Source organism: Spermophilus citellus (assembly GCF_964194105.1).
Source record: "Spermophilus citellus genome assembly, chromosome: 6".
Classification (NCBI taxonomy): domain Eukaryota; kingdom Metazoa; phylum Chordata; class Mammalia; order Rodentia; family Sciuridae; genus Spermophilus; species Spermophilus citellus.
Window position 1 is genome coordinate 13330467 of NC_138187.1, and position 14310 is coordinate 13344776.

At 55.9% G+C, this 14310-nt stretch overlaps 1 protein-coding gene across 8 annotated transcripts in view; it reads right to left on the reverse strand.

Moving 5' to 3' along the window:
* The window catches only part of SYT17 (synaptotagmin 17), a 54738-nt gene extending 40905 nt beyond the window's left edge, over nt 1–13833 (reverse strand). Inside the window, exons 1-5 of one of the 8 annotated variants that reach the window (XM_081299803.1) lie at nt 13219–13543; nt 9671–9688; nt 8879–8989; nt 3258–3406; nt 2209–2828 (exon numbers count right to left, since the gene is read on the reverse strand). In XM_081299803.1, coding sequence (XP_081155929.1) covers nt 2209–2828; nt 3258–3405 — 768 coding nt within the window. In that variant the 5' untranslated portion in view covers nt 3406; nt 8879–8989; nt 9671–9688; nt 13219–13543. Of the gene's footprint in view, nt 1–2208; nt 2829–3257; nt 3407–8878; nt 9028–9189; nt 9253–9670; nt 9694–13218 lie in introns of those variants that run through there. The other 7 variants (XM_081299799.1, XM_081299804.1, XM_081299801.1 and 4 more) reach the window with 7 other exon arrangements.
* Nucleotides 13834–14310: the final 477 nt, after the last annotated feature.

Here is a 14310-nt window from a genome sequence, read left to right on the forward strand (position 1 = left end):
CAGAAGCCAGGCCCTGCTGTCTCTCTTTAGGAGGAAGGCAGACAGCTGTCCTTAGAGTCACTCGACTTCTGAAATGGCAGCTACCCTGCTTCAAGAAGCCACGAGGTGGGGAGTGGGCAGACAGCCTCTCCCCCTCTGGCCTTTCTCACGACACCCACGTAGGTGTCATGACTGTGTCCTGACAGGAGCTGGCCCCTGGGGTGGGCTAACCACCCACCAGCTCCTTTACCCAGGAGACCCCTTAACTCCGAGCTCACACCTGCACGGTGGTGTCCCTCCCTCCACTCCACCCGTGAGACAGCACGGGGACCCTCGCACAGCCAGGACGTGGCGGGGGGGCTGAGCACCGGCCACCTCCCTCAGGCTTACCAGACTGAGGGGGGCCCAGTTCCCCTCCCCTGGGTCCATCTCCCACCCTGTGCTTGCTGCTGCCATCCCATAAGTTTCCGTAAGTCACCAGATGTCAAGCATCACGGGAGACTCACAGGAAGTACCCAACCCACCTGCTGGTAGTCCCGGGAGGGAAGATCTGCCCAGAGGAACAGCCGGGTGCTGGGCTGGGGTGATAGTAGACCAGCCAACACCTTGCCCACCCTCTCCTCACCCTCAGCACCTCAGCACACCCCGCCTGCCAGCCAGCTGCCACCAGCTGCACTCATGGACATGTGCAGAAGTCAGAGGTCTCCTGGCCCGCCAGTGCCACAGATCCGGGGTGTCAGGGAATGGACCTCCCGATTCCCAGCAGCCCTCCATCAGTGACCAGCCCAGCAGCAGCTGGTGGACAAACACCCAGCACCTCGCCCCTCTGCAGCGTGATCCACAGCAGGGGGGAGGAACTAGTCACCTCCTGAGACAGCCAGCTAGATCACGCATCCTGTCACCTCCTGGGGTCCCCTCCCTCATAAACGACTTGCTTTGCCTCAGGGTCTTCTCGAGGAATCCAAACTAAGGGAGGGATCAGTCTCTACCATTGAGCACACACACACACACACACACACACTCACACACACACACACACACTCATACACACACACACACTCTCACACACACACACACACACACACTGATAGTGGAACAGTCCCTTTTGTCCCCGTGTTTAGAACCTGCACCTGAGGGCTGGGGGTGAAGCTTGGGGACACAGTGTGTGCACAGCATGCATGAGGCCCTGGGTTTGGTCCCCTGTACCCGGCAAAAGCTGCACCCCTAGATGTGGTGCAAGGTCATCAAAGCTTTGGCCAAGAGAGTACAGTTTTGAGGTGCACCTGGTGTGTTCGTGTAAAACGATCCTGCCTGCACGGGGTGGACTGTGGTCACCCGTGTGACAGCTGGATGGGCCTCGCACTGGTTGGGTCTTCCCCTTGCCTGGGGGGTGGGGGTGGTCCAGATCTTCCTACCCAGCCCTGGGTGGCCTCCCAGCAGCAGCCAATCACAGGTCCCCCGCTGCGGGGGTGGGGGTGGGGGGACAGGAAGCCAATCTAACAATTTGCCTGAAAAATATCCATGCATCAGCCAATTCTCCTGCTCACTTTTTTTTTTCCCAAATCAATTTCTGGAAGTCAGAATGACGGATAGCTTTATACCCCAGACAATCATTCTCCTGATTAAATAACTCAACATCAATAACAGAACAAGTCCCAGAGTGGTGCTGGTTACATGAACCTACATATGTGGTGAGATTTCACAGAACCACACACACAAAGGCGCCCCGCCCGCAACACACACCCCCGTGGGAAAAAAAAAAAAAACAAACCCAAAAAACAGGGACATCTGAGCCAGGCCTAGGCTAATCACCATTATCCATTTCCTGATGTGGCTAATGTACTCTGGGGTACATTGAAACGCTGTCCTTGGGGGACAGAGGACACAGGAACTGCATGCGATTTCCTCAACCTCTTGGGAGTCAAAAATCATGTCAAAAAATTTTAAATAATATCTGGGTGCCTGACGCAGGCCTGTCATCCCAGCCACGCGGAGGCTGAGGCAGGAGGATCGCGAGTTTAAAGCCAGCCTCAGCAAAGGCGAGGCCCTAAGCAACTCAGTAAGACCCTGTCTCTAAAGAAAATCCAAAATAGGGCTGGGGATGTGGCTCCGTGGTCGAGTGCCCCTGAGTTCAATCCCCAGTCCCTCCCTCCCAAGAAAAAAATAAATAATAAAATCAAATTAAAATGATGCTTTTTTCTCAAAGCTGCCGAGGAAGCCCACCCTTACCTGAGAGCTGGGGATCAGCGCCTTCCACCAGTGCCCGCCCTTCACCAGGTCCACCTCGCACAGGGGCACGGACACTTTCCCAATGACGCAGTGGCGGGAGAACTTATCGAAGTCCACCACGGTCAGGAGCAGGGTCCTCCTCTGGGCCTCGAGGAAGGGGATCTCGAAGGTGTAGCGCTCCTCGAACACGGGCTTCTGGGTCTTGCGCTTGACGGCGGTCTGCTTGGAGTTCTTCTGGTCGGGCAGCAGGCAGATCTTGACGTAGGGGTTGGAGTGCGCCAGGTCCTGGCGCGCGCCGTCGTGGGAGAGCGGGGGCGGCAGGTCCCGGGCCTCGATGACGCGCACCGTCAGGTGGTTGTGCAGCAGGTCGTACTGCGTGCTGAAGTGCAGCATGCCCAGCTGGTACCTGGACAGGATCTCCTCGTCCGTCAGCGAGTCCACGTCGTCGCTGCTCGAGTCCAGGGAGTAGAGCCGCGGCTCGAACTTCCTGAAGTAGTCGTCGGGGGTGTAGGTCCGGCGCAGCACCGACGGCTGGATGGGCTCCTTCTTGGCACTGAGGACGCCAAACTCAATGGGTTTGATGTCGATGAGCGGGGAGCTGGGGCGCCGCGACTCCAGACCTACACGGCCCCAAGAAATGACAGTGAGTACCGCCACCTGGACGGCAGGGGGACATCGGGGGCAGCAGACAGGTTCTCAGTGTCCACTCTGCTCTGAACGCTCTTGTCTGCACACTTGGAAATATGGCAGTCTCTCCATCTGTGCAGGGGACTGGTTGAATGTCAATCAACTGAGCCGAGTCATCGAACGGGTGATCAGTAAGAGCAAAAATCAATCAAAATGATCACTCTTGACTGAGCTCAGCAGAAATCAGGGAGGTGTGACTACTCCTCTTTCACATCATCATCTGTGTCACCCTGTCTCTCAGACTGTCACCCACTCCACCTCCTCCCCCCAGCAAGGAGGCCCTTCCCCCTCTCCTTGGGGACACTGCTGAGTGCCTGGGAAAGCCAGCCAGGACCCCCAAGGGTCCCAGCAGAGACACTTACTGGAAATCCTCCGGGTCAGGCTGTACGTGGACTTGGATGTGTCTGAGGACGAGCGTCTCCCATCCGGGGAGTTGGTCTGGGGAGTGAGGGGGACGTCGCTGGCTGTGTGGACCGAGTCGCCATCCTTCTCGCTGCTCCGGCTGGCCATCCTACAGGTGGGGAAGAGGAGCCGCGGGTTGTTGAGCAATCCCCGGGGATGTGCCCCCCCACCCCTAATTTCATTGGCTGCCTGCACCTTTTATGCACCAGGAGCAGGAAGCAAGCGCATCTCCAAAGGCTGAGGGCAGACACCGGCACAGGATGAAAGACACCCCCCCAGGGAAGTGGCTCTCAGATCCGCTCCACGCACTTGATGCAACTTGGAATAACACAGGTTATAGTGTGGTCGCCTTAGACTCTCCGTAGCATCTTGCTTTAAAATGTGACGTGATGCCCAGGAATAGTCCCCAATGTAGACCAATCTGTCAGGGATTTGCATGATTTCCAACTGGAGTTGGTGGGTGGGGAGGGATGTGTAAATTCAGCCTGTTGCCACGTGGGGGCGCCACTTTGGCTAAGTGAAGACAGACCTGTCAAGGAGACCTGTCCATCTTGGGTCCAAAAGGATACTTTGTGGTTGTTTATAGGCATCCAAACTTATGCAAGTGGCTTCTGGTGACAAGAGTCCTACTATTTCCATAGTCCCTGCGTCTATAATTTAACATCCTTCAAAAATCTCCCATAACAATGTCACTCAAGGGCTCTCAGAGTGGCAGGGCAGCCGCTGCAAAACAGCCCGGAGAATCAATGATTTAAGAACAGAAATTCGATGGGAAGAAACAGCCATGAATTTGCAGCAGCACCAACAGCCATGCCTCCAAGTACCCTCCCCCCACAAGAAGGGACACATAAGGTTTTGTGGGGTGGGAGAGGAGATGGGGGACGAGCAGGGAAGAAGTGATAGGAGGTGGTCAGTCTGCGCCCTGGCTGGGTGATAGGGGCAAGTTCCTGTCCCTCTCTGAGCCTCATTTCCCCACAGTGCTGCCTTGTGTGGCTGCCGTACCTGCTGGACACGTTAACACATAGAAGATGCTAGAACAATGTTTGGTATGCAGTAGGCAGGCGCTCGGTGCGCGTCAGTGATGTCATGACAACAGGTGTGGCTTCAGGGTCTCCTGAATACCCACCAGGCTGCTGAGGAGGCTGGGGACGGCAGGGGGCAGGGAAAGCTGGCAATGCCGACGGGGAACCTGCAGCTCCAAGGGCCCCTGAGTCACCAGGCAGCGGTCCACCCTCCAGGCCACACCCCCAGCCTGAGCTTTCCGCCTGAGGCAGGTGATTTCCAGGAAGTCTCCCCAGGCAGAGCTGACTGCGCCAGGTGCCTCCGACAGACGCAGGGGAGGGGGACAGGCAGGACCCCAGGCCTGGTCTCTCTCTCTCTCTCTTTTTTTTTTTTTTTTTGGTACCAGGGATTAAACTTAGGAGCACCTGACCCCTGAGCCCCATCCCCAGCCCTATTCTATATTTTATTTAGAGACAGGGTCTCGCTTTTGCTGAGGCTGGCGTTGAACTCGCAATCCTCCTGCCTCAGCCTCCCGAGCCTCTGAGATGGCAGGCATGTGCCTTGGCGCCCGGCTCCAGTTCCTTCTTAACGTTTAAGTTGCCAAGGGTCCCATCCTGTGCTGGTCACCCCCACCCCCATGTCCCTGCTCCTTTTCTCCCCCTGCTGCACTCCGCGAGGGCTCCTCCTCCCTGGAGGCTGGCCTGCTCATCCTCAGCCTCTGGCACCACACGGCAGCTCCCTGTAGGGGACTCTGCCCACCCACCTGGCCCTCACAAGGTGCCTGGCACACTGAGATGCCCCACATTTCTCTTTTCAATGAATGAATGAACACGCCTTTCCCGGGGTCCTTATCTGAGTCTCAGGTCACAGGTCTCTGAGTGAATGTCCCTTGTCCCCTCTCTCCCCTCTCACAAGGGGTTACGCTGCTGAATGGTGGGGGGTGGGGTGGGGGTCTGTGCTCATGGTAATTAAAGCTTCCAGGCGCTGAGCACCTGTGATGTGCCAGGAAGTGCACAAACGCACCATTTCACTTCACCCTTCAGGCAACCAGGGGTCAGGGTGAAGCCCATCCCCTCCCCCAGGGGTCCTGAACTCCAAGCCCCAGGGCCACACGTGGGGGACAGAGGGATAAGGAACAGGCACAACTGTGATGAGCAGGACCCCAAATGAGCCCAGGATAATGTCGAGGTCTGCAAGTGGTGCATCCCCTGTGGGTCCGGTCCCCACTGTGCACACGCTAGACACTTAAGGTATGCGCTGGGGACAAATACATAAGCACCGTTATTAACTGTTACTCCTCAACAGGGATCCTCTGACGTGACCCCCAGCAGCCAATCAGATCACGGTTTTCAGACCCTTACCAGCCCAGCCCCGCCCAGCTGAAGAAAGCTGGTGACCTGAGTATGTGACGATAAGATGTCCCCTGAGATCACCTGCAGAGCACAGGCAAAGGGCCAGCTCCTCTGCCACGTGCCACTACACAGAGGTGGCTCTTGGGCTCTCAGAGGTGGCTCCCAGCTCCGATGTCACTGTAGGAGCAGCTCCGCCAAGCTGGCGCTAGTGACATCTCTCCTCCCTGCCTGTTTGATGACATTCGACTGCCCACTTGGTAAATCAATCTGGGGCGAACACAAGCTGGAAATTCGCTTTCTGAACGACGTACCCTGCCTCCCCGGCACAGATTTCACATGCCCTGTCGCATTCGGTCGAGTACCCAAAAGTGGGTTAAGCGCTGCTCGCGGTCGAGGGGAGGAAACCTGGTTCATCCTGGGAAGCGTGAGGCTCATGTATGGCTGTTCACGCTGCAGACTGCACAACTCTAGATGGTGCCATTCATCCAGACCACATTGTGAAGGATGCCACCTGGAGTGTGTGTGGTGTGCTGACCCCGGTGGGAAAGTTCCAGTCCCCTTCTTCCATTTCTCGGCTTGTGGCACAACCAAAAGACATGGGTCTGCTTGTGGTATCTGCCCACCCGGGGCCCATTCCCTCCTCTCTGGAGTCAGCAAACCGCAGAGCCAGACCCCCGCCCGACCTTGAAATGGTGTGTCATGGGATTGCAGCCATGTCCCTTGGTTCTGCTTATCAAGGCTGCTATCACCCAGCTGCAGGAGAGGGAAGAGGTTGCCATATGGCCCCTAGGTTAAATATTCACCCTCGGGCTCCTGACGGGAAACAGTCGCCAGTCCTCGATGCCTCAGCTTAGCCCCTGTGTGATGGCGGCTCTGGGGTGGGCAGGCGAGCCAGAATGATTCTAGAGCATCTTTCCTCCAAGGGAAGGGCTAGGTCAAGTGACTGACCCAGGACACAAGCCAGGCCAGTGAGTCTCTCCTGATTTGGGTTTCTTTGTATTTTTTTTTCTTGCTACAAAGACAATAGAAGGTAAGTCTAGTGCTAGCATGTGGGGAGAGCAGCCCCATTCAAAAAAGAAACAGAAGAAAGAAACGATATCACGTGAGCTACTGTATCCAGCCATGCCTGAAGCCCTCATCCACGGACTATCCATAACAAGACCCTCTGCTGGGCTGTCCCATACGGTGTGCAGGGTGTGAATGCACAACTCAAGGGGACAACTGGACTTCCCCACCTGACTTAGGTCCTCTATGAAATCCAAAATCCCCCAGCATGGTAACAGGACCCCAGCTCTTTGTGTACTCAGGAAGTAACTACCAAAAAAATGACAGTCACTTCTCAACTGGATGGCTGGCACTTCCGGGATTCCTTTTCCACCTGTAGGTTAAACTGTTTTTTTTTTGTTGTTGTTGTTTTTTTTTTTTTAAAGTGGACAAGACAGACAAAATTCCCTGTCCTGCCAGAGTCCGCCCTCTTGCAAGCAGAGCTTTAATGAGACCAGATGGGCTGAGCCAGTGTCTGCCACAGAAGCTGCAGCAAACTGGGAATTACTTCTCAATGAATGAGTTGCTTTCACCAACGTCTCAACTTCAGACACACTCGGAGGACTCAGGCTGCCCACAGATAATGGAAGAGATCTTCAGCACCCTGACACCAGCTTCAAGGCTCTCTATCCACAGCTAGTAATGGCAGAAGCCAGTTCTTACAGAGCTCATACTGCGGTGCTGAGCGTGTGATATGCACCTCTCACTTACCCTCAGTCACAATCCTGTAAGTTCTTTTACTATTCCACTTTCCAGATGAGGAAACCAAGACCACAGTACAGTAAAAAGAATCCCATTCCTGATCGACAAGGTGTGGTCAGGATTAAGTACTTTTCCATACGGGAATTCATTTATTCCTGCAATTCCTGCAATTAATCTCAGCACTAGGAGATGCCTCTATCTTATCCTCCTGTTTTACAGATGGGAAACTGAGGCACAGAGTGATTTTTTTTTTAAAGTAACTTGCCCAATTCACAGTACTAGAAAATGACTGTAGAAATAGGATTTGAACTCACACAGTCTGACAGAGAGCCACTCTGCTGTGGAAAGGTCTGGTACTTGCTTTTCTGTTTTTGTTTTTTGTACTCAGGATTGAACTCAGGGGCACATAACCACTGAGCCACATCCTCAGTCCTTTTTATTTTTTAGTCTTGAGACAGGGTCTCACTAAGTTGCTGAGGCTGGCCTCAAACTTGCGATCCTCCTGCCTCAGCCTCCCTGAGTCTCTGGGATTACAGGTTTGGGCCACTGCACCTGGCTGAAGTTTGCTTCTAAGGAGAGAAAATGAGAATACTGAGGCATGATCCCCAACCTGCAGGGAAAGCCAGGGATCAGAAGCTTCTGGAATCCCAGCCCAGGGACTCAGCTCAGACGGTAGAGGGTACATGCCCCGGGGCTGTGGGGACTGGTATCACCTCTCTTCCTTTTCTGGGGCTCCTCCCCAGCCTGAGGAGCTGCACTTGATGATTTGCAGGCCCTTCCTCCTGGCCTTTACCCAGACTCTCTGACCATGTCCCTCTCCCAGCCCCAGGGAGGTGGACCAGACACGTGGCTGAGAAGCTTCAAAACTGCGTTCCCAAAATATCTGAGCGACTGGCAGATGGAGATGTTGTATGCAGGCGCGGGAGGAAAGCGAATTAGAAATAAAATGAAAGATAGCTAGCGAGAACATAAACAGCGTTGGAGGGCTGGATGGAGCCCGGAGGTACTTTCCTGCTTCCTTGTTTCTGAAATTCTGGTTTGGACCAGCAAAGAAAAAAAAAAAAAAAAAAGGCAATTGCTTGTTCATCCATCTACCCCTCTGTGCAAAAAATACTTATTGAGCATGTACTAAAGTGCGGAGAGTCAGGACAACTTGTCTGGGATGCAGACCCTTAGACTGCGATCATCCTTTGAAGAATGCCAATGTGCACAGATGTCTTTTCCTCTTGGAATATCACTCCCCGGGATCCAAAGTGCCCACAAAATTAACACTGGGAGGCCATCTCCCATCTCAGAAGCCCCGTGTGAAACCAGCTGAACTACAGCTACCCCACGGGACCAGCCGGCGGGACCCTGCTTGCCAAACAAAACAAGGGGTTCAGGACACATCCCCACCAGCAGCCGAGATGCCCCACAGAGACTCACACCCCAAAATCAAACTCTCTCCGGTGGCCTGGACCCGACTCTCAGGTGGTACTTACAGCCAGGGAGGAGTCTGCGCAGGGAAAGGCCCCAGGATTTCCACTTCATCCTCACTTGACTGGCAGCAGCTGGACTCGTAGCACTTCTGACAGCAGTGCCGGCAGCTCCATCTACACATCAGCAGATCAGAGATTCTAGAAAGAAAACCCTGAGGCCCCGGGGGAGGTGGGCAGCGGGCGAGGGGGGAGAGGGAGGGGAGAAACAACACCCAAAATTACAAGCAGCCGATCCCCGGCGGGAAACAAAGACAGGAGCATGACTGGGACGCGGAGCCTGGAGAGCAAGATGTTTTCCATCTCTGTTTACCCACCGCGGCACAGAGACGGCCAACATCCGCGCCCAAGCTGCTGCCAGCCAGCCACACATTTGCAGGTATTTCTTTCCTAGTGTCCGGGAGCATCTTTCTTGGTGGGCCTTTGAGCGTTTTCCAGAACCCCATGAGGGCTAGACAATAGGTTCTCCCAACACCGATGAGTCTTACTCTCTTCTTGCAAAGCAAAGAAGCAAAAAAAATTGTTTTCTTTTTTTTCCCCAATGATCTCGAAAGTGAAGGGGGGGGGGAGTCAAGCGGAATGAGCCGGGTAAGGAGGGACATCTGTCTTGCTATCAGTGCTTCCTCTGACATGGGGATTGCCTTTCAGTCGAAAGGCAGGGGAACGGGGTGCCCCTGGTCCACAGCCAGTTATTACTGAATCGTCAACGTCCCCGAAACCCCACATGACACTCCAAAACGAGAGACAAGCCCTTCTTGATGACAAAACCAGACCCAACACATCATTGAATTAACCCACCTCGTTCAGTGGTTCCAGCTGCCCTTTTAGAGATCCACACCGAAGCCCAGGGGCGGGAGGAGGTGAGGGTTGGAAGAGAGAGAGAGAGACCAGTTTAGCCATATTCCAAAAAAAAAAAAAAGAGAGAGAAGCACGCCACCTGGAAGGCACCCTGCATCTTCCACTTACCATCCTGGGAAGGGAGAGGAGTTTCTAACAAGGTGTTGCTATGCTCAGGACTGCTGGTAGCCTCCTGATTAGCCAACACCGAATGAATGGGCAACTTGAGCATTTCGATTGGGTTTGCACCGTATGCTGTTATGAATCAGAGCGGGTGGATAGAGAGTCATGCTATCCAGCACAGCCAGACTCCAGGGGACTCGAAAACCTTCCTATACAGAAATAGCCACGAAGCCACCCCAAAAGGACATGATGAGCTAGCGTGCAAGCAGGCACCGAATGGATGGCACTTGGAGCCCACGCCCTGCCGGAGGCCCTACCTTCCAATTCTGCTCCAATAGTGATGTGCAGAGTTTTATATGACCACCCACTAATTGGGGGAGTTGGACAGGAAGCTGCGGTCAGGTCCTCAGGAGGCGGGGGACCCCCCCACACCCTATCTTCTTCTTACAGGTTCTCAAGGCGCAGACTCCCCCACCCTCTTGCTAATGATTTTCAATGGGCCGAGTACACCAGGAAGCTCAGGGGCCTGCAGCCCAGCCCAGGATGCCTCCCGAGATGCACTGGGGTGCCCAGCTCAGAACTTTGAAGTCAAGAGGGGGATGTTATCATCTTTTTGGGGGTCTCTTGCAAGCAGGGAGAAGGTCTCTGTTTGCTCCCATGGACATATTGACTTCTTTCTGACCCTGAATCACGCCCACCTTCCCTTTGAAACAAAGGAAGGTGAGCCCAGCTCTGAGCCCCAGGTCCGCCCTGCCCAGCTGCAGGGAACGATACGACGGAGTCGCTTTCCAGTTACTTTCTGCATCCACCGCCCCGTGATCCTGGTTTCCTATTAGGGTACTTGACATAAAGTTTCCTCTTCACATGATTTTTTGAATTAAAAAAAAAAGTCCATTTATAGAAAAAAACAATTAATAACAGTATAGGTCATACATGGCTCATGAAAAGTTCAGAATCCTTGAGGCCGCCAGAGACGAACTGCAGCTTGGGAAAGACTCCAACATACTATACTCCCCCAAACCCCAACCTCAAACCACACACAGAACAAGATCTGAAGGTGCACCCAAAGGAGCCGGGTGGGGGAGTACCAATCCTGGCCCCGCCCCACTGACTGGCCATGTGACTTGAGCAAGTCAGGGAGCCTCTCAGAACCTGTTGCTTCTTCTCTTTAGTAGAAAGGCCACTCCCTACTTAAAGGGGTGCTGTTGAGATAGGACTCGGACTATGAAAAAGCTTGGGTACTGCCTGGCTGCAAAATAAAATGCACTCTTTCTGTGTCTTATGAGAACAAGGTGATTGATTGCCCAGGCCCCAGGTATTGTCCTGGCACATACACACAAGTACACGGATCAGCAGGAATCTATCACCTGGCGGGGTTTACAGGCAAAAGTGCTTCAACTTGTTTGGAATAAAGTGATGTTTATTTACAAAGTCCCATGTCCATTCTCTCATTCCCTGGGCATAGGCTGGTCAAAAGGGAACCATCTATAAAACCATGATGACCAGACCCAAGGCCACTGTGTGCCCCTGTTGAGGATGCACAGTTTTATCAAAGGCCAGGAGCAAGATGAGTGTCGTGAAGTAAAAAGAACCCAAGAAAGACAAAAGGGTCAAGGGAGGAGAGGTCCTCTGGATTGCCGACTCTTCCTCACACTGGGGCCCTGGGCTGGTGGGTGGTCAGCAATGGAGAACTGATTGAGACCAGAAGGTAAGGGAAGGAGAACCCAGCTAGTCTAAACAGAGGCGGGCAGGTAAGGCCCCAGAGCCTGCTTCTCTCTACAGCCCTCCAGCTAAAATGGATTGGTATATTTTAAATGGCTGGGGGGAAAAAGTCCAAAGTAGGTTACTCCTTATGGACTTGTGCAAAATGTCCAAAATTTAAATTTCAATGTCCAAAACAATTAGTTTTATTGGAATACAGCCACACCCACGCAAGGACTTCGGTGGCTGCTTTACCACTACAGAGTTGAAGAGCTTTGACAAGGAGCATGTGAGCCTCCAAGAAAAAAAAAAATATTCACTTTCTGGCACTTCACAGAAGTTCACCAACTTGTTCTGTGAGGAAAAGTCGGTATCAGGAGCCCTCATGTGAGATGCTGAAGGTTGCCTCCCATACTATCCCCAACAGGTATTTTAGATCCTACCTGGACCCCTGAACAGATGGGTGGCCTTGGGCAAGCACTTAATTTCTGGGCTGCAGGTAGTCACTAAAAGCCCCCAAAGGCTTGTTTTAAGGTTCATTTTTCACTAGATTGTGCATCCAGAGGGGCAGGGACTGTGCTGCTGTGTCTTCAGCACAGGGGGGTGGTCACCCAAGTATTTGTCCAGTGAGGAGTGAACAATCTCAGGACAATATTCAGCACATAGTAAATATGACCTTCGTTGAACTTGAAAAGAGGACCTAGGGATTCCACTAAAAGGAAGCCAATCCAGGGATTCTTAGCCAGAAGAGGAGTGGGGAGTCTCTGCCAGGTGACAGACCACAGAGTCCCTGGGTCTGGGGACAAGAAGAAGGAATGCATGAGCCAGCAGCCCCCAGCCTGGGCTGAGGGGATAAGATGAGGCCCCAGGAGGGGTAAGCGTTGGCTTTGCTGCCAGGCTCAGGCGGAGGAGCCAGCTCCCGAAGTCAGCAGCTCCATGGGTCTGACAGCCAGTCTGACTGTGTGACCTTGGCATTGACCTGTCGCCACTTCTCTCTTTGCAGAGGAGAAACGTCTCTCAAATAAGCAGCCCAGCTCATCCCCACCCCACCTGCCAAAGAGGTGCTTGGAGATTATTTCAGCCCACGGGTTCCTGGGGGAGCTTCTTCAAGGTGATGGGGGGAGGGTCCAAACTCCCAGACCCCAATGCAAGGAGCTAAAGTGCCCGGCTCCTTCACCTTCGCCAATGCGCTCTGGCCTCTATGTCCCCCACCCCTCAGTACTCAGTGCCCGGGAGAGACGACGTCCTTGTCCCTCCTGTCCTGAACAGCTGCCTCAAGCTTGCTCCGCCGGCCAATTAGCCGGAGCCGTCACCACGGCAACGGCAGCTGGCGGGCCGGGCGGCTGGCGCGCCCCGGGCCGCCCTCTCCGCGGCCCCTCCCCTGGGGTGGGGTGCCAGGGGGAGGACAGGCGGGCGCGAGGGGGGGGGTGTCCGCCCCACCCCCATTCCCTCCCGGGGAGGCGAGGGCGCGCAGGCAGAGCCCACGAGGGCCCTCCATCCCGGGGTCCCGGGGTCCCCTGTTCTTTTCCCGGGGCGCACCACCGCTGCTGCACGGGTCGCCTGCGCTCGGGCACCCTTTTTTCTCGAGGCAAGTTTGTGGGAGCCTGGCCGCGTGCCCTCCCCTCGGCGAGCGCCCAGCCGGAGGGCGCTGCCCCCGGCGGCCCGCGCCCCCGCCTCAGCCCTACCTGGATGTACGCCATCTTCGCCCGCGCGCACTCACTCCGGCCCGGGCATGGCGCCGCCACCGCTACTTTGCCCTCGCCGACAGGGGCGGGGGGAGAAAGCAAGGGGGAAAGGAAGGAGAAGGCAGCCGGTGGCCCCAGACGTGACTGGCGTGGCTGATGAGCGGCGCCCGCCCCTCCGCCGGCCGCCCCGTCCTTGCCTTCCCTGCGTTCCGGCTCCCGGAGTCGGGCCGCCTCCCCGGATCGCAGAGCTCGGCGCCCGGGGCCCCCGCCGCGGCCTCCCTGGCTGTCCCGCGCTCCCCCCGAGGCGCTCCCAGGCTGGAGTAAGGCCGGGCCGCCTGGGAGGGAGCCCGGGGCAGCCGCGGGGACTGCAGCGACCCCGGCGCGGGCGGGGCCGGAGCGCGCGGGAGGCGGGGGAGGGGACCGGGCTGGGGAAGCGGGTGGCGGGGGCGGCGCCCAGGTCAGCCCATCCGGCGGGCCCCAGCGTTGGCACTACCCGTAAGCAGCGCTCCGGGGGTGGCCGCGAAGGTCGGAGTGCACAGCCTAGCCCGCCCTGGGGTCCGGAGCTGGGAGGGTCCTCCATCCAGCCCTCTCCCCAAACCCGCTTGGAAAAACTTTATTCCCGCCCCACCCGACGCGCCTAAATCGGTTGCGGCGAAACAGGCAGAGGCTAAATGAGTGGGAGCCCTGAGCTAAAGGTGGGCGCAGGGAGCCCCGAGGGCGGTGCCGTGGCCGGGGCTACAGGGGGCGCGCGGAGAGAGCGGAGCGCCGGGTACCTAAACCTGCCGGAGTCGCGCCCTGGACGCAACAGGTCTAGCGCGGGGCGGCACAGCAGCGCCACCCAGCGTCGTGCCCGGCTCTTGCGCGCTTCAGCCCGCCCGCAACCGAGCCGCCAGCGTGCGCCCTGGGGCGTGTCCACCGCCAGAGATCGTGGCTGGGGCGCGCTGGACCCGAAGGCCTCAGCTAATCTCCCGGCCCAAGGTGCCCCCCCAGCCCAAGGCCACAGAGCTCGGTGTGGCTCTGCACCGAGGAATTTGAATCGAAACATTGCCCTCCGCTGGTTCGCCTCTTTAAAGGACCAGCTGTCTCCTGTTG